The 24,105-nt window shown below is 41.6% G+C and overlaps 1 protein-coding gene across 1 annotated transcript in view; it reads left to right on the plus strand.

Moving 5' to 3' along the window:
- NPQ1 (non-photochemical quenching 1) overlaps positions 1–24,105 on the plus strand; it is a 52,628-nt gene that overhangs the window by 11,486 nt on the left and 17,037 nt on the right. Inside the window, exon 3 of the mRNA XM_087671740.1 lies at positions 6,907–7,003. Within this exon, the coding sequence (XP_087527866.1) occupies positions 6,907–7,003 (97 nt within the window). The remainder of the gene's footprint in view (positions 1–6,906; positions 7,004–24,105) is intronic.

The raw sequence follows: 24,105 nt of genomic DNA on the forward strand, positions 1-24,105 counted from the left end.
GGGCTGAGGTCCCTGTTGTCCACGTGCGCCATGGGGAGGAGGAGTAGCGGGAGCTACAACTCTCGGTCGAGTTTCCTCTCCACTGACATAACCCCATAAATTCTTGGCCACTAATACATTTTTCATTATGAATGACCAAAGGGAATAGTTGTTTCCGTCCAGTCTGTCCTCCTTGGATACATACGTAAAAACATCACCTCCCTGATTTGCCATGATGACAAATTTCCAAAGACAAAATGAGCAATGTCAAAGCAGTACGAACTGGAAATCTGCAAATTTCCAGAAATTGCAGCAAATACCTTTCTGCAATTAATGTGCAAGGGCGTACTCTGTCAGAAAATTGTCTTTTAATCCACACTTCCCAAGGTGCAAACAGTGCACTGCAACACTATTATGTCTAAATCCCCAAAATTTTTGCCAAAATTTCTGTAAAAAACAGTCTTTCTGTGATTGTATCAGCAGTTCAAATGCAACTGTCCTCCAAATACACAAAAGCCCCAAAATTTCTGACGATCCAGTCCAGAAATTTGCATGAAATTTATCCCCCCACTTGTTCTGTGCTTGTTCCGTGTGAACCTCCGCTTCTAGAATAGTGTTCTGGGCTAAAATTAAAAAAATTTGTTGAAAATTTTACCTGATGGTGTGCTGGTCAAACAGGCGGCCGAGGTTGCAAGCAGAACTGACGTGGACTTTAAGTCAGCGGGCAGTTTGGCGGCGCAAGACAGTCGCGTGTGACGGCTGACGACCTACCAGGCGAGGTCGTCTGGCGGGCGTCGTCTGACGAAGGACTGCTCGTGGTCAAACAGGTGACGCTGCTGCTGACGTGGACGACAGGTGACGACGACAGGCGACGCAGCTGCTGACGTGGACGACAGGCTACGCAGACAGTCGGACTGCAGGCGGACAATCGAACAGTCTCGAGCTGTGGGAGGAATCAGGCTGCGCAGACCATATGACGTTGACGGGCGGACTGTCTACTACGAACTTCTGACAGTACTGACGACGGGCTGTCAGGCGCTGACGGGCTGACAGACTGGCGACTGGAGCTTGCGACACGGGGGCAAAACTGGCGGGGACTGCTGGCTGCTGACTGAGGACCGCTCTGATACCAAATGTGAGAACAGAGGATCAAGGTACATTAGAGATTCAGTAGACAGTGTGAGAGTGTGAGAGACAGAGTTGAAGCACGACACCCAAGAGAATAGACTGAATGAGTGTAACCTGAAAGTACAAAGTACAACCCTTAAACCTTGGGGTTGTAGGGGGGTGTTCACACCCGACACACACTAAGTGCCCAAATGTGTGTAACATAAGCACATAAGTACATACGACAATAAGACCATAAGTCTGGGGAAAAAAACCTCTCCTACCGAGAGTAAAAAGTGCCCCAGTGTCCTACTGATCATCGACACTCCCGTATGAGCGTAGGCGTAAGTAAGGCGTGAGTCAAATACCCAACACCGTCAACACAGCATTAGAGGGCTTTAGGGTCGATGTCTCAACCACCTCTAAGGCGAGGAAAGCAATTGATAAGGGAGCATACACCACTCCAAAATCCTTTGAAGATTTCTCCTCCTCCTTGTTGGGGCAATCCTTCTTCGAGTGACCTATCTAGCCACATGTATGACGAGTGGATTGCTTTTCCTTGTCCTTCTTTGATTTGTTCTTCTCCTCCTTTTGGTCCTTCCCCTTCTTTTGAGAGGACTATCTTACCAATGCCTCAGATTTAGAAACATTGGTTTCTTTTAAGTGCTCCTCTTGGTCCAAGACCATAGGAACCAACTCCTCAATTGAGAGTCTCCAATTGCCTTGATGCAATCAAGGTGGAATAAAAACCATTGAAACAGAGTGGTAACCATGAAAGGAGAGTTATTGCCATGTCTTTAGAAGTGATCACCTTCCCTGCCTTTTGTACCTGCATTTGAAGTTGCCTTAGCTTGTTAATATGCTCCCGCATAGAAGATGACTTGTTGACACTCATGATCCTCACTCCACTTTGAAAGAAACTCGTTTCATGACGGTCATACGATTATACATTTGATCAAGCTCCAACCATATCTCTTGGGTCACTGTCAAATGCTATGTATGGGAGATCATAGCTGTAGTGCGTGAGAGAAATAAAAATGAGTGGATATGAGCATTTAGTTTGTCCCAATGTGCCTGAGCCTTTGCCAACTCCAACTTATCACTTGAAGAGAGTCTGGACTCGTCTCGCGAAGAAGAACGATAAATAGCCTCCATAACAAGCTTCGCCAAATCACAGGACTCCAAGGTGGCAAGCATCATAACCCACTAGATGGGGTACTTCTCGCCATCGAGCTTTTGATTAGATGGAAGAGACGGTAATATGAGCACCTTTCGGTCCATGATTGCCTAAAACTCTATCTCAGCCTCATAAGACATCTTCACCTACAATGCCTACACAAAACACAAAAAGTAGCCCCCTCTAACTTTGTGAATGCAGCCTACTAGGGCTTTTTGCCGCTCGTCTTGCTTCTTTACCCGCCGGAAGCGATGAAAAGGTAAAATCTGCACTTGAAGGCCCAAAACACCGCCTTCTTCGTTCTCAGCCAACAAAAACCAGTAGCAGCTTCAGCAACTCTACTCCTTACTTGCACACCCATGCTTGCCTCAGCCTTGTTCTGATGCGCAGCCCTACCCTTTAGATAGGTTCACCCTTGGTCCACCCTTAGTCAATCCTTCAATGCTCTGACACCATGTTAGAGGAAAGCAGTGTGGAAGCATATGACCAAGACAGAGAGTGAATAGAGAGAGGAGAGAGAGAGAGAAAGAGACAGGGGAACACAAAAAATCTGCAAGGAAGAATGCTATATAAGGAACCGGATATGTACACGGACGCAGAGTGTATGTCTGTGTATGTCTCCACGTCGAAGATCTCACATTGTGAATCCTGAGGGGCGTCTCCACGATCAGTAGTTTGGAAACCTAAGATCAGAATTGTGAAAGAGTGTGCTGAAGCCAAGCAATAAATAGCTTACCAAAAATAGGAGAAAATATCTTGTCGGCTGCATTTAATGCAGCTGACTGCATAGGTACTGTCCAATTGCACTACCAGACTGCCATGTGTCGTGCGCTGACTGCCGCCTGTTGACATCACCTGTACGGCCAGCCACATGCGACCGCAAAAAACTGCTCATGAACTGCCACCCAGGGAGTGCCAATCGCTAACAAGAATCAACCTCTTGGTAACATATGTGTGAAACCAGTCTTTCTCCTCGGGAAGGGTGGTAATGACTTGATTAACCGACAATTACAGCAAGCATAAACTGAAAATGCAAATGTTACCACTTAATCTTCGACATGGGAGAGCTTGTTGGCCCCAAAACTAGGTGCCCCTTGCGGTATTTCTTTAACTTGTATTGCAAATGGATGGAGTATAATTGAGATTCTTCAACCTTCTCCACTAATCCAAGGGCCTCTTGCTATTATAAATGACATGAACTGCCACCCAGGGAGTGCCAATTGCTAACAAGAATCAACCTCTTGGTAACATATGTGTGAAACCAGTCTTTCTCCTCGGGAAGGGTGGTAATGACTTGATTAACCAACAATTACAGCAAGCATAAACTGAAAATGCAAATGTTACCACTTAATCTTCGACATGGGAGAGCTTGTTGGCCCCAAAACTAGGTGCCCCTTGTGGTATTTCTTTAACTTGTATTGCAAATGGATGGAGTATAATTGAGATTCTTCAACCTTCTCCACTAATCCAAGGGCCTCTTGCTATTATAAATGACCTGCAAACCTTTAAATCAAATTTCCCCCTTGATTTGTTAGGTGACTGGCCTCTGCTCGTGCTCCTTGGAAAATAAATTAGCCCCAAATTCAATGTTGGTTGGCTGATTGGCCTCTTGAATCCTCTGGAAATACACCGAATTCAGCTTTGAAAATTCAAGTTTGAAGCCTTCTAATCTGGGCACACTTTTGAGGTGGTTGTCAAACCCTGATTTTTGCTGTAAGTTAGGGTCTACAGCAGAGATTCACCAAAGTCTCCAATTTCAATGGCTGGATTGTTGTAAAACTTGGAGCAAAGTTGGGAAATGGCTGAAGAAAGAGAGAGACTACTAAAATTCAAAGATTTGTCTCTAGAATTTGGTGAAATTGAGCTGCAAACCTAGTTTTTAAGGCCCAAATGGATTCACCAACAATAAATGGAGCATCAAAGGCTATAATCTTTAGGAGAAAATGTATCAGCTGCGATCATTAACTTCCCTAGGTTTGGAACATGCAACTGACTTTACTAAAATGGTCTTCAATTGGCTAAGAAATGGCCCCAAAAGCAAGTAGCAGCAGCTCAAGCTCTCTTTCCAATAGCTCCAAAATGCAAGATCTTGAGAGCTCATTAGTTGGGGTCCTAAGTTCCACATTGTGAAATAATTGACATGCATCTCACATGTGCAGGTCACATTTGCACATTTGATTAGCTTTAATTAAATGCTAAGCAAAGCAATAAAATTTCATGTCCTTGTGACATGTATATATTGAAACTAGTCTATGGCTCACATAAAGCGGCAGTCTCTTAAATTAATACCTGGTCTTTTCACATACACACATAAACAAAAACCTCACTCCTTCGATCAACACCAAATTGGCCCCGAAGTCCGACGCCCCTTTCTGTATTTCTTTATCAATTAAAAGATGGAAAGTTATAAAAATGAAATGTTCCAAAGTACAAAACCAGTGAACAGTTGGCTTTTATCTTTTCTGAGTAAATTTCAGCTGCATAAGGATAGTATAACATATCCTGAACAACATCCCTTTTTGAGTAAATTTCAGCTGCATAAGGACAGTACAACATATCTAGAACAACATCCCAAGTAGGAAAACACTTTTTGTGAGCATGATTCAATAATTCAGGTGCAGAATTGCAATCTGCGAAATTTTGTATTTATTGTTTTTCATTTGTTTCTTGACCCGTTCTCAGCCTTATCCCATTCCAGTTTTGTTTCATACCAATTGGATTACAAACCCTTCAACCCTGGCATCATTCTAGCAGTTAAACAGTCCCACAAACAGCACTAAATCAGAGCTGAAAACCCTGTTCTTGTGTGGCGTGGTCAACACTTTCTTTAGTTCTTGCATTGGAGGAGCAATCAGTTGCTCCTGAACTTGAACAGTGCGGCTCTTACCCCAGCAGAAGAGCAAAGAAAACACAGAATTGTACATTACATTCGATTGAATCAGCCCATCATGCAGAGCATTTCCTCTGAGAATCAAGAGAGGGTTGACTAGAGGGAGCAAGCTCTACCTCCGTACATGAGTTAGAGACGAAGAAGTACTCTCCATAGCTGATGTACTTGCAGCAATCAACCCTCAGCCCTTGAAAACTTTACTCTTTGATCAGCCCCTCCTACCTATTACGTTTTTTAAAAATGCTCTCTCTCTCTTTTGGGAATTTGTGCCCAAATTGTGACACATGGTATACATGTAACAATTTTCTCGTTTAAACTTTCTGGTCTAAAATTCTCCATGATCGGTGCAAAATTTGACCTCGGCATAGACCAGAGAATTAATGGTCCAAAAATAGTAACTCCCTAAATTTTAGGGATGGTGACCCTTGCATTGCTCAAGTTGTTCTTAGCAACTTTTATCATTGCAACCACATCTAAAAGTGTAATGTGGCTCAATTACGGTGACTTTTATTCCGTGAGCATTCTCACATGTGCATCTTCTATCTTGGCCACTAGGCTCATTGTCTTGCACCATCTCTAGTGGCTAAGCACATAGTCCCAACCCATTGGCATTCTATTCTTCAGTGCCTATTCAATCCAGTCCCAAGGCTCAGACAAACCATTAGTCCAATTTGTCCCAATGGCTACCTCTTTTGGCCATGCAAAGATCCTGGCTTAATCCAAGAGAACTCTAGGGATAAAAAGCAACAACAACTAAAGAAAAGAAAAATAAAATATTTAAGTAAATAAGGAAAGCAATTGCAAAAAGTATCACCACCTGGTGATATATACCATGCTATCTCAATCCTTCTGTATTTGTCCACTAGCATGATGTATCTACACATTCATGTATGCTAACTTGAGAGAGAGAGAGAGAGAGAGAGAGAGGGGGGGGGGGGGGGGGAGAGGGAGGGAGATTAACATATACAAGAGGCCAATTCAGCCTATGAGACAAAATAGATCCATATGTAGTTGAAAAGCAGCAACTAGTTGGGGAAATGAAAACCAGGGATCTAATACATTTGTTGGTATGGCAAAGTGGATGAACTTGTATGATAGCCTATGGAGGGAAGAAGAGTACGAAATTTATTTCATGATGTCCCTTATGGGTATATCCAACATAGATCAGCTAGAGCATAGAAGTTGGGCTGCTCAATGTTGTGATGGTATCATTCGTATTCTATGATGATACCTCAAGCAAGGGTGTTGATCAGGAAGCTATGGTAGGGCAATTTGCATCTTTGTGGCTTTATCCAAGGTGACTACCAATGGTGGATCCATAGGTCTATTTGAGGTATGCTTTGATGTATCTGATGTGATTGTAGCTCTAAACAAGTTTGTAAGAATACACTGAGGGAGAGTCGTATTAACATCAACAAGAGGCCAAATCAATCTAGTCACTTATGAGGAAAAAGATAAACACCTTTGAAACTCAAGGGATTATTATGTTCCCAAGTAGAATAGAGGAAACATGATTGGAAGAAAGGAGACCATCTAGCTGGGAATAACAGATAATTGGAAAATATGAAACTATGGATTTGGTATATCTGTTAGATATGACAAAGCCCGAGTGTGGAACTTATACAAGCTTAGACGATCGCCATGTTTGTGATGGAGAATATCCAACATAGATCGGCTATAAAGTGTTTGGAGAGAGAGAGAGAGAGAGAGAGAGAGAGAGAGAGAGGTCTGAGCCTCCTGTTGTTGCTAAAAGGGTAGAATTGGCACGATGCATTGCTGATCCTGCATGTGCTGCAAATGTTGCTTGCTTGCAAACTTGCAACAATCGTCCTGATGAGACACAATGCCAGGTACTTGAACTTTTATGGTACTACTAGAAACTAATTGTATGATTTAGTGAATGGTATTCCTTTGCTACATTGAAAAATCATTTATATTTTCAATTGCGATAGTTGTAATGGAACAAACTTGAGAAAGCTGCATGAATTTTTACTATTGTGGCTTGATAGTTCACTTATTTTTCTAGTGTATTGAGAAAATGAGATTTTTACATCCACAATGTACAAGGAATAGAAAAGGACACTGAAATGGAGGGAAGTGACAAGTTCCTCATCTTGTGTAGCATACAGTTTCGTTCTTATCTTTATTCTATTCATCTTTTTTTAATGAGTCTTGTTTGCCTGCTTGTTGCTGAATGAGGTAACCCTGGGGAAATTTCTACTCGCTAGAACCCAAAGACAATGTGTGCATTATTGACAACCAAAATTTCCTCCAGTTGACACCCATCATTGCAGCAACCTCAATACAGGTTGCACTTGATATTTGCCATAGTGAGTTCCTGACAGGATTAATTGTCTTAGGCTTGTGTTGCATTTGCACTTTATTGCAGCAAAGGTTGCTTTCAGCATTCAAAGGTTCTAAGGGGCCATCTCAAGTACACAGCATCTGGAAATGATTTCTGGGAGTGAAAACAGATAGGACTTTTGAAATATTCACTTTTACCCTTGCAACTTTTTGACGACCAATTGTCCCACACACTCCTTCCCAACATCTGTTTTTTTTAAAATACGGCAATCTTTGTTTGAGTGCTGGTCTCTCAAAAATTCCTGTCCAGTTTCAGTTCTTATTTCCATGCCCATTCCTTGTCCTCTTGACATTTAGAATAGCATGGAGCTAAGGCTGTGCTTTTAGCTTTGATGGGTTGGACTGCATTTAACCATGATTAACCTCAATAAGATTCAGTTTTTCTACAAAGCAGTTATCCTCAAGCCATGTACATGATGTGGCTTTGTTAAAGATTGTAATTGTCTTGCACTACCAAAGAGCAGTTATCCCCCTAGGATGTAAGGGTCGCACATAGGAGTGAGGTTAGGTCTAAGCTCTTACCCTAATAGTGAGATGGACCCAAATATTTTCTCACTGGTCTTCACATCACTGCCTAAGGCAAATAGAGAGCCAAGCCTATGGAAGGAGTATTTACATCAATAAACTCACAACTTGGAAGCAAAGAATGTAGTTTTGAAAGACTCACTTGCCAAAGTGCTTATGTGCTTGGAGGAATTAGAGGAGAAAAAAGTTTGAATCAACAATATATTGCTTTTTTATGGTATCCGATTCAATGTTATAAACCATGTTGACGGTTTAAATTTGTGGCTTACGTGACAGTGCATCAACCACTCATATGCTTCTCTATTAACTTTGTCTGCGTTAGAAAGTATCTTAAAGTCTAATGATTTGTTTGCACTATAAAATCATTCCCCAACAAATAATGTTTCCACATTAGTGCATGAATTATAGCCAAGAGCTTTTTCTCATAGATTTGCAAATTCTTTTGTGCACTATGGAGATTTCGACTCTTATCAGACACAACACGGCCATCCTGCATAAGAACAACTCTAATGCTGTTACCACAAGTATCACGTTGAACCACAAACGACTTACTTAGATCTGGCAACAGAAGCACAGGATCTGAAGTCATCTTATCCTTAAACTTTTCAAATGTTGAAATTTCCATTGTTGTCAATCTAAATGGCACATTCTTCTTTTACAAGGCATGCAATGGAGATACTGTCACACAGATGTGAAATTTTGAGATCCTTTAATCTTGCTAATAACATTTGATCAATATATTCATCAAATGTGCAAGGTTGTCTAGCATATGTGATGCATATGGCAGTTACTTCATGGCAACAAGCCAAGGATCCCAAGGATGTAGTAGATGTCAGAGGTAAAAGTTGAAATAAGCTATGTTTGACAGGTACTAGATGGTACACGGTGTCAAATTTAGGCCAAGACCAATTTATTGGCTACTAATGTCAGTTGTGATATTAGAGGTTAGACATTAATTAATTAATTAATGTCAGTCTAAGGGTCAATAACTACTCAAGGATACTTGGAAAATAAATTAGCCTAGCCAATTTAATCACTAGATAGTGAAAATAATTAATATGTTGAAAATTAATGTAATAATTATTTTATTAATTTTAAATATTTTAAAAATTAATTAATAATTATTTTAGTGCTAAAAATATTTTAAAAAAATTAATTTAATAAATATTCTAGTGCTTTTATAATTAAATTGGCTAGGTCAATTTGTCTTGTCTTCCAAGTATCCTTGAGTAGCTATTGATCCTTAGATTGGCATTAATTGATTGTTTAATGCCTAGTCTCTAATGTCACCACTAACATTAGTAGCCAATAAATTGGTTTGGGCCTAAATTTGACACTATGTACTACCTAGTACCTGTCAGATGTAGCTTATTGCAACTTTTGTCTTTGACACCCGTTGCATCCTCGGGGTCCTTGGCTTGTTACCATGAAATAACTGCCATATGCATTACATGTGCTAAACAACCTTGCACATTTGATTAATATCTTAATAAAATCTTATCGGTGAGATTAAAGCGTCTCAAAATTTCACATCCCCATGATAGATGCAATTTCGGAAAATCCGTGTATATACTTTCTATAGTAAGAACATAAAGCCAAGAAGTTGTGAATCTCATGCACGTTTCTCAAAGGTTTGCATGATCATATTGTCTCAACCTTTGCAGGATCCATGCGAACATAATCAACCGATACAATATATCCCAAAAAGTGGATTTTATGCAAAAAGAATTCACTTTTCTTGTCATTGATAAGTAACCTATGCTTACACAGTTCATTGAATACAATGTCCAAGTGTCTTCTATGCTGTGTCTCATTCTTTGAATAGACAATCATGTCATCAAAGAAAGTGCCCACAAATCCTCTATGCAATCTGCAAATGCGATCCATCATTCGGTTGAAAGTGGCAGGAGCATTTGTAGGTCCAAAAGGCATGATAAGAAGCTCATATAGCCCAAAAGATGTTCTAAAAGAAGTCTTAGACACATTCTCCAGTCTAATGCGTATTTGATGATACCCACTTTTCAAATCTATACAGCTGAATATGGTTGCAATCTATCCATAACATCATCAATCTTAGGGATTGGAAAGCAATTGCTTATTGTGATCTTGTTTAAAGCACGATAATTAATGCACATACGCCATGAACCATCCTTTTTTTACACCAAAAGTGCTAAAGAGCAAAAAGCAGATGAGTTGGGTTGAATCATTCATTTTTCTAACAGTTTAGGATTGAGTGGAATCCCAACAATGAAACCATGAAACTAGACTTCCTCCTCGGATAAGTGTTAGAGATCACAGCCTGATCAGGTGCAGTCGGACAGTTTCTGTCCATGTGTAGTCGGACTGCCACGTGGCAGTCCGACCTGTCCTGTCAGTCGGCTGCATTTAATGCAGCCGACAGGTCTTTTTTGGCCCCCTGTTTTTCTGGCTATAAATAGCTGAGGTTTTCAGCAGTCTCCCACACTTCTCTGCTCGTAGATTACAGACTGGTGGCATGCGCAGATTCCGTCTCTGTTCGCAGATTTCAGACAGGAGACAGTGCAGACTGTAGCTGACTTCGAGGTGAACAGCAAGTTGCATTGTCGAGGTGGAGACACGCAGTCCAGCGCACTGTGCCCATGTACATATCTGCATATCTTTGTATACAGCACACTTTATACAGCAGATCATCTTCCATTGTCTCTTTCTCTCTCTTCTCTCTCTGCGTTCTCTCTCTCTCAGTCCTACGCTTCCGCACCGCTGCACTCTGACATGGTATCAGAGCAGTGTTGAAGGAATGACTGAGCGCAGAACCAACCTGAAGAGGAGTTTCTATCGCGACACAAGGTTGCGTTTTCAGCGTCTGAGGGCAGGTAGGAGGGCTGCGCCTCGGAACAAGGCTGAAGCGAGCGTGGGCGCGCAAGAAAGGAGTCCAGGTGGTGGATTTGCTGCTGTTTATTGTTGTTTGACCGAGGAGGAAGTCTGAGTTTTCAGCTCTCAAGTGCAGGTTTTGCTTTTTCATCGCCTTCGGCGGGTGAAGAAGTTTCAGGATGCGGAAGAGGCTTAGCAGGGTGAGTTTTCACAGTCAGAGGGGGCTGCTTTTGTGTTTGTGAAGGCATTACAGGTGAAGATGTCTACAGAGATTGACTTGGAGTTCTAGACGATTATGGACCGGAAGGTGCCTTGTCTTACCGACTCTTCCCGCAGATCAGAAGCTCGATGGCGACAACTACTGCATCTGGCGCGTCATGATGTTGGCCATCCTTGAGTCCTATGATTTGGCGGAGCTTATACAGGAGAAGATCGACCGGCCCTCGATAAGAGATGAGTCCAAACTCTCTTCCGATGCTCGTGCGGAGTTGGCCAAGGCTCAGTCTCATTGGGACAAACTGAATGCTAGGATTCGTTCCTTTCTTTTTCTGTCTTGTACTACAGCCGTGATAGCTCACAAGGAGCACTTGACGGTGGCTCGGGAGATATGGCTGGAGCTTGATCAGATGTACAACCGGATGATCCTTATGAAGCGGGTTTCTTTGGAGGTTTAGATGCGGACCTTGTCCGTAAACAAGTCTTCTTCGCTGCAGGAGCACATCAACAAGCTAAGACAGCTTTAGAAACAGGTTCAGAATGCGGGGAAGCCGATTTTCTCCGAAGACATGGCAATCACACTATTGTCCCAGTTGCCGCCATGATTCGGTACTTTCTACTCTGCTCTTATTGCTTCGGGGCGAGAGTCTAATCTTCATTGGAAGAGTTGGTTCCTATGGTCTTGGACCAAGAGGAACAGCTAAAGGGATAGAATGCTTCCAAGTCGGAGGCGTTGACAGGTCGAGCCTCTCAGAGGAAGGGGAAGAACCAAAAGAAGAAGAAGGGGGATAACAAGTCAAAGAAAGACAAGGACAAGGACAAAGAATCCACATGTCATATTTGTGGAAAGACTGGCCATTGGAAGAAGGATTGCCCTGACAAAGACAAGAAGAACACCAATAAGAAGGACACGAAGGATTCTGGAGCGGTGGCTGCACCCTCATCAGCTACATTTCTTCATCTAGCTGTCATCGAGGACTCTTCACCGAATGCCTCTGATGCTGCAATGACGGCTCCCCAGGCTCGAGAGTGGATCGTTGATAGTGGTGCCTCCCGGCACAGGACTCCTTCATCAGATGGTGTTGCCCAGTTGCGACCCTCGCGTGGGCAGATTCTCATTGGAGATAGCTCTTCCGTGTCTATTGCAGGACGGGGTAAGATGCAGCTTATTCCAGATGGACGTGGTGGTACCCATATCTCAGAGGTCTTGCATGTACCAGGTTTAGGGTATCATCTCCTGTCAGTTCATAAGATTTGCTTCCTTGGACTTTTGGTGGAGTTTGACAGTAACTTGGTGCGAGTCCTTGATCCACGATCAAGGAAGGTTCTATCATCCGGATATGAGGAGAACGGCATCTATAAATTGAAGTCTTCCACCGCCCTCTCTACTCTTCTTTTTACCTCTTAGACATAGTCAGAGTTATGGCATGCTTGGTTTGGTCACCTCAACTATGATTATCTTCGGAGGGCGTCACGTGGACAGCTTGTTCGAGGGTTGCCGGATATAGTGGTGAGCTAGCAGCCATGTGTCTCCTACATTCGTGGGAAGCAGCATAGGGATGCCATTCCCCACACAGCTTTGCGGCGGTCTACTGCACCGATGGAGCTTGTATCTACGGATCTATGTGGCCCTATGAGGAACAAGTCCTTGCGTGGGAGCTCGTACTTCATGCTGATCGTAGATGACTACAGCATATGACATGGGCCTATTTCTTAGCATTGAAGTCAGAAGCTTTCTCTCACTTCAAGGATTGGCTTCTCTTTGAGGAGAACCGATCAGGCCGAAAATTGAAGACCTTGCGATCCGACAAGGGTGGTGAATTTATTTCTAATGAGTTTGCTCGTTTTTGTGCAGATAAAGGTATTTACCAGGAGTTTGCTAATACCAACACTCCTTAAGAAAATGGCATTCTTGAACGGAAAAACCGCAGTGTGATTGAGATGGTGCGCACCATGATGGAGCACCGACAGACCCCTCAGGTTCTGTGGGCCGAGGCTGTGGCTACTACAGTCCACATCCTTAATCGATCCCCCACTTCGGCCGTTGATGGGATGACACCTTTTGAGGCTTACTTTGGGACTAAGCCCAATGTTTCTTACTCTAGGGTCTTTGGGTGTGATGCCTATGTTCACATTCCCAAGGCTCACCGTGATAAATTTGAAGCAGCTTCCCAAAGACAGGTATTTGTTGGCTATAGCTCCCAGTCCCAAGGCTATCGATTGTATGATCCCGTCAAGCGGGATGTGTACACTAGTCGAGATGTGCGGTTTGTGGAGGTTTCGACCATATCAACGGGTGAGGAACATCCCGTTCTTGGAGATCCAGGGGAGAGTTGGGCTCCTGCTACAGTTCCATTGGAGCCCGTGCCTTTTGATTATGATTATGTTTCTGACACAGAGTCTATTGTTCCACCGATCCCCCTTGAGGAGTTACCACCGGTGGATCTTCCAGAGTCTTCAGCTGATGGAGAGAGATGAGGGGAGGTTCAGCCTCCTCCTCAATGGGCCCGTGACACACTCCGTGTTTCAGGGATCGAGGGGGTTCTCGAGGAGTGGGGACTGCAGGATGGTCCCCGGCGGTCACGGCGGCACCAGGCACATTTTACAGAGCTTGTTTGCTCTAACTATTGTTTGATGACCCGTGTTATGCAGGATCGAGAGCCCCCCTCCGTGAAGGAGGCTTTACAGTCCGCACCATGGAAGAAAGCTATGGAAGCCGAGTTGGAGGCTATTGAGAGGAATGGCACTTGGTCACTCGTGCCCCGCCCCCGGAATAAGAAGGTGATTGGCGTCAAATGGGTCTTCAAGACCAAATACCTTAGCGATGGTTCTTTGGATAAGCACAAGGCTTGCCTTGTTGCTAAAGGTTTTGCACAGCGCCCAGGGATTGATTGTCATGATACTTTTGCCCCCACTGCTCGTATGGCGACCATTAGAGTTGTTCTTGCTTTGGCTGGTCATAGGAGATGGCCTGTTTACCAGTTGGATGTGAAGTCGGCCTTCCTCAATGGTGATTTGAAGGAGGAAATCTATGTTGAGCAGCCTCCTGGCTTTGGATCTTCAGATGGGAAAGTCTACAGGTTGAAGAAGGCCTTGTATGGTCTCAAGTAGGCTCTGCGTGCATGGAACGAGAAGATTGATTCGTTCCTTCAGTCTCAGTTGGGATATCGACGTTCTACGGCCGATCCGCAGCTTTATGTTCACACTTTCGAAGATGGTTGTGTGCTTTTTGTGTTGTATGTTGATGATTTGATTGTCACAGGTGATCATGCACAGTAGGTCCAAGAGACGAAGTCAGCTTTACATCGAACGTTCGAGATGACGGACTTGGGTCTACTTCATTTCTTTTTGGGCCATGAGATTTATCAGTCTCAGAGGGGGATCTTCATCTCTCAGCAGAGATATGTACAGGAGCTCTTGGTTTCTTTTGCGATGGAGGATTGTTGGCCCCTTTCTACTCCTATGGATCCGAACTGGAAGGCCACTTCCCATTCAGCTTCTCCCATGGCGGATGCTTCTTGCTATCGTCAGTTGATTGGATCCTTGATTTGGCTTCTCAACACTCGTGTTGATCTTTGTTTCGCTGTTGGGCTCTTGGCAGGGTTTATGAGTGAACCTCAGACAGTGCATTGGCAGGTTGCTCAGAGGATACTTCGGTATTTGAGGGGGACGTCTGATTTAGGGATTCATTATTCCGCAGGGACAGATGGTTTAAATCTTGTACTTGCAGGTTGGAGCGACTCGGATTGGGCCGGTGATGTGGAGCACAGGCGGTCTACTACAGGTTACTGTTTTACCTTGGGTGCAGGTGTTATCTCATGGAGTAGCAAGAAGCAGCCCATGGTAGCCCTTTCGTCTACTGAGGCGGAGTATCGGGCCGCGTCTTCCACCACATGTGAGGCTGTGTGGCTTCGGAGATTGTTGGAGGAGCTTGGCTGGCCCCAGTCTCGTCCTACTTTGCTGCAGTGTGACAATGAGAGTTGCATTGCCTTGGCACGGAATCCTGTTTTTCATGCCCGGTCGAAGGACATCGAGATCCAGTACCACCTCATCAGAGAGAAGCTTTTGGATGAGACCATCACTGTGGAGTACTGCAAGACGGAGGACAATCTTGCAGATTTGTTTACGAAGGCACTTCCCTAGGCTCTACTTTGGAGACATTCCAGATCCCTCAGGCTTCTGCCCTGCCCAGGCTCTGAGAGGGGGTGTTAAAGATCATAGCCTGACCAGGTGCAGTCGGACAGTTTCTGTCCATGTGTAGTCGGACTGCCACGTGGCAGTCCGACCTGTCCTGTTAGTTAGTTGCATTTAATGCAGCCGACAGGTCTTTTTTGGCGCCCTGTTTTTCTGGCTATAAATAGCCGATGTTTTCAGCAGTCTCCCACACTTCTCTGCTCGCAGATTACAGATTGGTGGCACGCGCAGATTCTGTCTCTGTTCGCAGATTTCAGATAGGAGACAGTGCAGACTGCAACAGACTTCGAGGTGAACACCAGGTTGCATCGTCGAGGTGGAGACACGCAATCCAGCACACTGCACCCGTGTACATATCTGCATATCTTTGTATACATCACACTTTATACAGCAGATCTTCATCTTCCACTGTCTCTTTCTCTCTCTTCTCTCTCTGCATTCTCTCTCTCTCAGTCCTACGCTTCCGCACCGCTGCACTTTGACAATAAGGTGGTAAAACTTGATCAAGCACTTAATTACATCAATTAATAACTGAGCATAAAGTGAAATGCAGACATTACCTTAACAATCTTGGACAATAAACACTCGGTTGGCCCCAGAGCTGGCGCCCCTTTTAGTATTTCTTTATCTTTAATTGCTAATGAACAGTGTACAAGTTGAGATTCCACAATCCCCTTTGCTTGTCCAAAAGCCCCTTGATGTACATACAATTAGCAAGCAAGTTGGGTCAATTGCCCCTCGATTTTTACCCAAGAATTGGAAAAATGAAACCACCAACAAGCCAAATGATACCCCAATTTACATCGGATGCCCCTTTCAGTATTTCTTTATCTTTAATTGCTAATGAGCAGTGGACAAGTTAAGATTCCACAATCCCCTTTGTTGATCCAAAAGCCCCTTGATGTACAAACAATCAGCAAGCAAGTTGGGCCAATTGCCCGTTGTCCTCAAGCACTTATTGTCTAATTGATTCTTTGCAAATGCCAAGAACTTTTGAAATGCATCCAACACATCGCTCTTCTTGTAAATAAAATAAGCCCAAACCTTCCTTGTGGCATCATCTATAGAAGTGACAAAGTATGATGCATCACCCAATGAAGTTGTGGGCATTGGTCCATATAAATCACTATGAATCAAATTAATATACTTTGATCTTCTACTTCCACTACCTCTCTCAGATACAACATTTTTGTTTGCTTTCTAAATAAACAATGCTCACAAAAATATATATTAGAAAAATTTACACAAGCAAGATGGTTCAAATGGCAAAAGGTTTTCATTCCAGTGATTGATATATACCCCAAATGGCAACACTATAAAGAAATAGAGTGATACTAGATTTCAGTCCTCTGGCCACAACAAGAGATCCCTTGCAAATCAGAAGATCACCAAAGATCACTCTATAGCAACCATCATCATGCTATCCTATACTAATTAAAATTTTTGCCAAGCCTAAAACGTACAATACATTTTGCAAGACAAAAGAAGAACCATTTGGCAGTGACAAGTGTATATCCCCAATGCCAACAATGTAGTATACATAGTTATTTCCAAGAAGAATATATCCTCTCTTTCTAGCATCATAGGTAGTAAACCACTGTTTATGCAAAGTGAAATAAATGATAGACCAGAATCCAAAAGGAGAAGAAGAAAATAAAAAGGAATTCTAATTTCTCTTCTCTTAGAAAGTTTTAATACTGTCCAATTTCTTTGAGCATCCAAAATCTCTTTCTAAGTATCCAAACCCAAGCTATTTTGCTTCAATTCTAACTTTCCTAAACGCAACCAAATTGAGCCCTTGAATAGAGTCTCAATGGCTCCTCATGTCAAAGCACTTGTCTGCCTTACATGTAAAGCTCGGTGATGAGAATAGTTTCCCTATCAGGATATGGATAACAAGTACTAAGATTGAAGAAGAGCTTGAATTCTACCTTTGTAAACAAAGCTTTATTCCTTGTGCTCCTTGCTCCAAGCATGAGCTCCCATAAATGTTGAATGTTGCTTTGATCTAGTTGAAAGGAAAGAAATGGCGGGATGTGAGGTAGAAGCTATAGAGTACAAAGGGGTTGAGAGAAAGAAGAACATGAATTATGTGGGTACAAAATGAATGATACCCTTATTCTTTGTTATCTTCAATTATGCTAGTTGAGAGCGAGAAGAACATAAGAGAGTTATGTGGGATGGTACCCTTATTCTTTGTTATCTTCACTTATATGCGATTGTACAACGTATAAATATACAAGGGGTGCTGCTTGACTATATGCCGTTGGCCTTTACCCCAACAGGAGGGAGTTGCTCTATGACATCCATTATGATACTTTAGAAAGTTATGTTGGAGTCCCTTCTCTTTTTCAAGTGTAGTTGGGAATTTGTATCCCAATTTGGAAAAGCAAAATTATAGCCACTCTTCTTTGAAATTTTTGGGAAAGTGGTTTCCATAGAGAAACCAACCACTCATTATGACAAAGCATTTGTTGATATTATGGATATGAAGGCCATGTTAGTGTCGATATAATGTTGACTTTTAAGAACGAGATTCTCAACCACTAAGGGATTTGAAGGCTACTAGGAAGCTTGAAAGAGCTTAAATAGATATATGAGTCCAAGTTTACATAGTTTTTGAGCTCACAAACCTATTGAGAGCTCAAGAAGAAATTGCCATAAAATTCATCCCAAGACTTATATAACATTCATACAAACACACATACACATACACACGCACGCACATGCACATGAGAGAGAGAGAGAGAGAGAGAGAGAGAGAGAGAGAGAGAGAGAGAGAGAGAGAGAGAGAGAGAGAGTAGAGGCCAAAGAATCCACAAGATTGAAATGATAAGTACAATTGATCCATGGTATGTCTCATCATGGATAAACAAAGAAAAATGAAAATTAACCTTAAATTCAATGTGATGATTGCATAAAAGTATATAAGAGCATTGATCTCTCCTACCACATACAACAATCATCATGTGCCAAAGGCATATCAAGTTCTTTATAATAGAATCTGATAAGGTGAATCCCCTCAAGAATGTCCTCACAATGTCCAATTGTGGTGAGAGATGATAGCTTGGATCCTTTGTAAGCTAACGTGTACCACTTGGCCTGAGAAAGGGGCCTGCTAGCTCTATGGAGCTTAGTGATTGATCTATGGCCCCTTGATTTTCACCCAAGAATTGCAAAAATGGAACCACCAACATGCCAAATGTTACCCCAATTGAAATCCCTGTCAATTCCACGAATTTCAGGTACTGATTTCAGTATATGATGCCTATTTTTGTTGGCATGGGTCCCAAGGTGGCTATCAAACCCTAATTTCTAAAAAAATTTAGGGTATACAGCAGAAATCCTCCTGCTACCCACCGAATTTTGTTGAGATCTGCTAAGAATGGCTGAGAAATGATGAGATCTTTTGAGAAATTATTGGAGAAGGTGAGAGAAAGATGAGAGAGAAATTTGATTATCTTTGTGGGAAAACCCTAAAATCTGCTTGCTGCCTGCTCTAGCCTACATTCAATGCAGTCACCTATTGCCAGGCACCTTTGAAATGATGTCACTTGATCAACAATGTTGTCGCCAACATGCTTGGAAGGCGTCTCCCTGCTGTCTCTTGTTTGCTGAGGGCTCCATATGGTTGTCTTTTGCAATAAACCATTGTTCTCTAATTAGAAAATGGATCAGCAACTCCCAAGCTGTAAACTCTTTGAATGGTTAAGACGGAGCCCCTAAAAACGTTTTCTCAGTTTGCATGGGCGTCTTTACCAAGGGACAACCTTCTAAACTTATTTTTAAGCATTATTCAGCCTTTTAATTAATTTTAAGAATTAAATAATCCTAAAAATGCCTAAAATTAAATGTCCCCATTCATAATTTAATTGGCTAGGTCACTTGCAACATGGAGTAGTTCCCAACCTGTGTTGACCCTTAAACTAGCATTAATTAATTAATTAATGCTAGTCCCTAGTGTCACTCCACTAATGCTTATTAGCCAAACAATTGTCTCAAGGTCAAAATTGACACCAGCTGATTCTCAAAGCGCAGCTAGCATAGCTTATTACAACTTTTTCCTTTGACATCCACTGCATTTTGAGATCTTTGGCTTGTTATCATGGAATAATTGCCATGTGCATCACATACACTAAACAATGTTGCACTTTTAATTAATAACTTCCAAATGTTATTGACATGATTAAAGCATATTAAAATATGATTCTCATAAATATTTGGTTGGTTGAGAAATGACCATCAACTCCTTTTCATTGATTGTAGCATTCTTTACTACATTTTGCAACCTTTTGCTTATATAAGCAATTGCGTGTCCTTCTTGGTTTAAGATTGCATCAATGCTTCTCTAGAAGCATTACATTTCTTATAATAAGAGTATAATCCCAAGAAACTTCGAACTTCATGAATAGTGGTTAATTCTGGCCATTCTAAAATAGCCTTGACCTTTTCTAGGTCCATCCAAATCCCATCTTTGGATACAATATAGCCCAAGTAGTGGATCTCTTCTAAGAAATTGACTCTTTTTGCTATTCACATAAAGTTTGTGTTTACGGAGTTCTTCAAACACTATTTTTAGGTGCAGCTTATGGTCTTCATCATCTTTTGAATGAACCAAAATATCATCAAAGAAAGTACTTGTAAACTTTTGGTGTGCTCTAAAGATTCTTTCCATCATTCTATTAAAGACCGTAGGAGCGTTGGTGAGACTAAATGGTACCGCAAGAAGCTCATACAAACCAAAAGTTGTCCAGAATGCTATTTCATGAATATCTTGAGGAGCAATTCTTATCTAATGGTAGTTGCTCCTGCAGTCGATCTGGCTGAATATTTTGGATCCATCCAATCTATCCAAGATATCTCCAATTCTTGGAATGGGAAACCCATTCTGAATTGTCATTTTGTCAAGGGCTTTGTTGTCCACGCATATGTTCCAAGATCCATATTTCTTCTACACTAAGAGAATTGGAGAGCGAAAAGGCGAGGAATTCGGTCTTATTAGATGGTTCTCCAAGAGCCATTCACTTGCTTCATAATCTTCTCTTGTTGTGTTGGACTCACACTATAGAGTAGGCTATTTGGAGGTGAGCTCCTAGGAATGAGGTCAATGTGATAATCTTTTGGCCTTTTTGGTAGTAACTCGTTAGGTGAAGTGTTTGCAAAACAATCTTCATAGTTGTTTCTGCTTACTTCTTGTTCATATCTAAGATAGACACTTCAATTCTAAACTCTTTGTTAGAATCTTTGACAAAAATGAAGTACGAGGACATAGACTTTTTCATCGCTTTACAAATTTGTACATGGGATAAGGTGGGAGAGTAGTCTCCTTCCACTCCCACATCAAAAGGCACATTTTTTCCCTCAATGGAAATGCAAATTTGTTTTGATTCTAGTCAATGGGTGGATCAACTCTTCTATTCCAGGGTATTCCCAATACAACATGACAATGACCAAGATCTCCAATGAAAAACTCTCATGATGTACATAGTCTCCTATCTCAATTCGTAGTTTCCTAAAAAGAAGAGTAACTTGAGACTTGGTCCTTTGAAAAGCAGCACCTAACATTTCTGGTGTTCCAAATCTCTCCTTTGGTAGATGTAGAACTTCAACAATAAGAGGATGGATATCATGATATGTAGCCCTTGTATCAAAATGAATGAGAATAGATTGATTAGGAATCTTTTTCTCTGATGGAGTTTTATCCTAGTGTAAGGATTTCTTAGGTATAGTATTTGCTTGAGGTGCCTTTTGGGGCTGTTTTTGCTTCTTTTGTCTTGTTAGGACATTGCCTAGCCATGTGTCCTTTTTCTCCACTAGAGAAACATCACCTTTCTCTTGTATATTTTGCTATTAGACTTCTTTTGTTCAAATATCTTGGTCTTTTTCTTTTGTGGTCTTCTTTGGAGGCTCTACCGAGCATCCATGGCATATGTAGTTCTTTAGCTTCTAGGGCCACATCTTGGGTTGCTTCCAATGTATCAAGCTTTGTCATCTTGACAGCTCATCGTACCGTTGGATGTTATCCACAGTAAACTTTCTCATCTCCATGTTGGAAGAAACTTTATTAAGTTATGTAAGTTTAAGAGAAACAATTGTAAACTTGTTGATATATGTTTCAACATTGTCTCCTTGGCTTTAGTTCATCTCATCCCATTCTTATTGCAAATTGGCTTCAAGGATGAAGATATAATCTTATTGTTTGGAAAACTCTTTTTGAGACTTGGGTTCCTTTTCCTCTTGATTAACTTTGAGCCACCAATTTAAAGTGGCATTCTTCAAATGCATTTTAACCATCCTAATCTTTGTTTTGTTTAACTTCACCACCAAGAGCAATATCAAATTGTTTTGTAAAAGACATAGCTTTTGTAGAATCTCTCTCATCATAGAAAATATCAAACTTGATGCTTTTCCCACCATACTTGAAGTCTCTTTTAACATTGTTTTTCTGTGCTAAAAGTATCTTTAGAGGTTTACCTGCCATGGAAATAGCCAGTTCTTTGACTTTCTCCTTGCCCTTCTCCATGGAAAGATTCTTGGGACAAGAGAGGCCTGCTTGTGTATGATGAGACTTTGAAGTCACTACTTCGGTGGGTCCTCAATGATAGGTGATGTGTTATTTCATAGACTTAGTTGTATCAATAACATTAATATCTTTTATGTTGAGGTAGGCATTCACAACCGTAATACCATTTGTCTCCAAAGCCTTCTCAATAAGGAAATCTTGAAATACCTTTGCTTCAGCCTATGCTTTAGTCCTTCTCTCCACCAAAGCTTGAATTTCTGAATCTGCTTCTAGCTCCTTGTATCTTTGTATCTTTTTATAATCAGAGAAGCATATAGATACAGAGTGTCGAGAGCCTTCCGGTTGTTCACCCAAATTCTCCTCTTCTCCTCTTTTACACGATGAGAAAGTTAGGTGTAAAGATCTTGCCACCCCAAAAAAGATTTTGTAGGGAAGAAGTCATCGCTTTGATATCAATGCAAGTGCAAGGAAGAACGTGAGAGTGACAATACTTTGAACTTAACCAACCTGATCAATTATCACCATGAAAGTGACAAGTCTGAGGGAGAGAGAAAGAAAAGAGTTAACACTATGTTGAGAGGGGGAACTAGCCCCTTTTCCTTTATAGGAATTTATTGAAACAAAACACGAGCACCAAGTGCTTGAACCATATAAAAAGGGTTGATTTGCTGCAATTTTGAAAATTAGGGTCTTGAAACTCTAATTTTTGTATACTCAAAAGAGTAGCGAGCTAATTTTATTCTTTAGTGCTTGGATTAGATGAAGCTATGTAATAAGTGCTTCTTGGATGAGTAATAGAAAGAAGAGTATAAAGGATGTGGCTGAAATTTCAGTGCGAGAGCTTATTCAAAATAAAGATAGAGATCTCCAATCTATAGATGTGGGGTTTGGATGCTCAAAAGTGTAAAGTAGAGGCTACAAATGACGTGTTTATTGGAAATGACTAGAGACACTTGCCTCTTCAAAATGACACATGTCCTATTCTAGATGCCATATGTCACTTTTCTAGAGAAAGGAGCTTCTAAATCTTCTACTCTAAAAATCTCTTAAACGATTAACAATTTGAGATAGCTATCGAAAACAAATTTGTTCCTTGAAAAATTTGAATCCTTTATCATAAATAGAATTTCCATTTGAGTAATTGTCAAAAAATAGTAACCTCATAAATTTTAGGAGTTGCCAAATTTAAGCTTTCCAATGAGTGGTATAATAGACTCTGTATGATGTTTATTTTGTTCTTCCAGTTGGGATGCTTTCTTACATCATGGTTCTCGCTACCATACAATGATCGACATCTTGCTCCTCTTTCTCCTTTGGCATCGACATCCGTGGTTGAGAGGGGATTGCTACTCTTCTTGGTATTCTCTAGGTTTCAGCACTTGTCTTCGACACTAGCTTTTTCCCCCTTGTTGTACCTTCTTCTTTGCATTGCATGACTTCATTATCTTTGTGAAGGGCACTTGGGCAAGTGAACAATTTTCCCACAAGGGACATTGTCCTCCATCATCCCTTCCCTCATCATCGATATTATTGAGTGGATAGGTAGTTAGTCTATTTTGTGATGGGTTGGACCTAACCATCCCTTCTCATTCTTCCATATCGTATAATTATTTCATTGACCGCCAACCATCTCTCCAAACATCTTTATATTTATTTCTTTAAAAAAAACAACAAAAACCACACAATTTATTTTGGTTCCATTAGCCTTTGCAGGACTTGGTAGGTCATTGGGCAGCCGACATGCACCCTTCGTCTGATGCCCTGTCCTCTCTAGGGTGACTACTTGGACTCCCTTGGTAAGATATCCATTGCCTCTGTAGTCTTGATAGGCCATTGGGCAGCCATCATGCACCCTTTGTCCAATGCCCTGGATGCTTTGGGGTGGGATGTCTTGGATAAACTTGGGTTGGCCTTCCTTTCTCGCCTTGTTTTGGCAGTGAGAGAGGGTGTTGAGCTAAGAAATGCATTCCATGTTGATTAGCCCCTTAAACAACCCCAAAATATGCTTATTTAATTGAAAATGCAAAATCAATGCATGGTTTGAGAGAGTTTTTGTGAAACCCTAATTTGGGAGGGTCCATCCAGATCTATAAATAGAGAAGCTGCTACCATTCAAGTCTTCGTTCCATTTATACAGGTTTTTTGCATTCATGTGAAGATCTTCGCCATCATTCTTTTTCCAAGTGGGTGTTTAGCCCTTGTGATTGCTGCCACATCACTTTGTCTGGTGCTTCAACCCGTGGTGATTGTTCTTCTGGTTGTAGCTTGCTGCATGGCACT

This window comes from Lygodium microphyllum, chromosome 29, assembly GCF_053477565.2.
Source record: "Lygodium microphyllum isolate KBCC chromosome 29, Lygodium_microphyllum_v1.1.10, whole genome shotgun sequence".
Classification (NCBI taxonomy): Eukaryota; Viridiplantae; Streptophyta; class Polypodiopsida; order Schizaeales; family Lygodiaceae; genus Lygodium; species Lygodium microphyllum.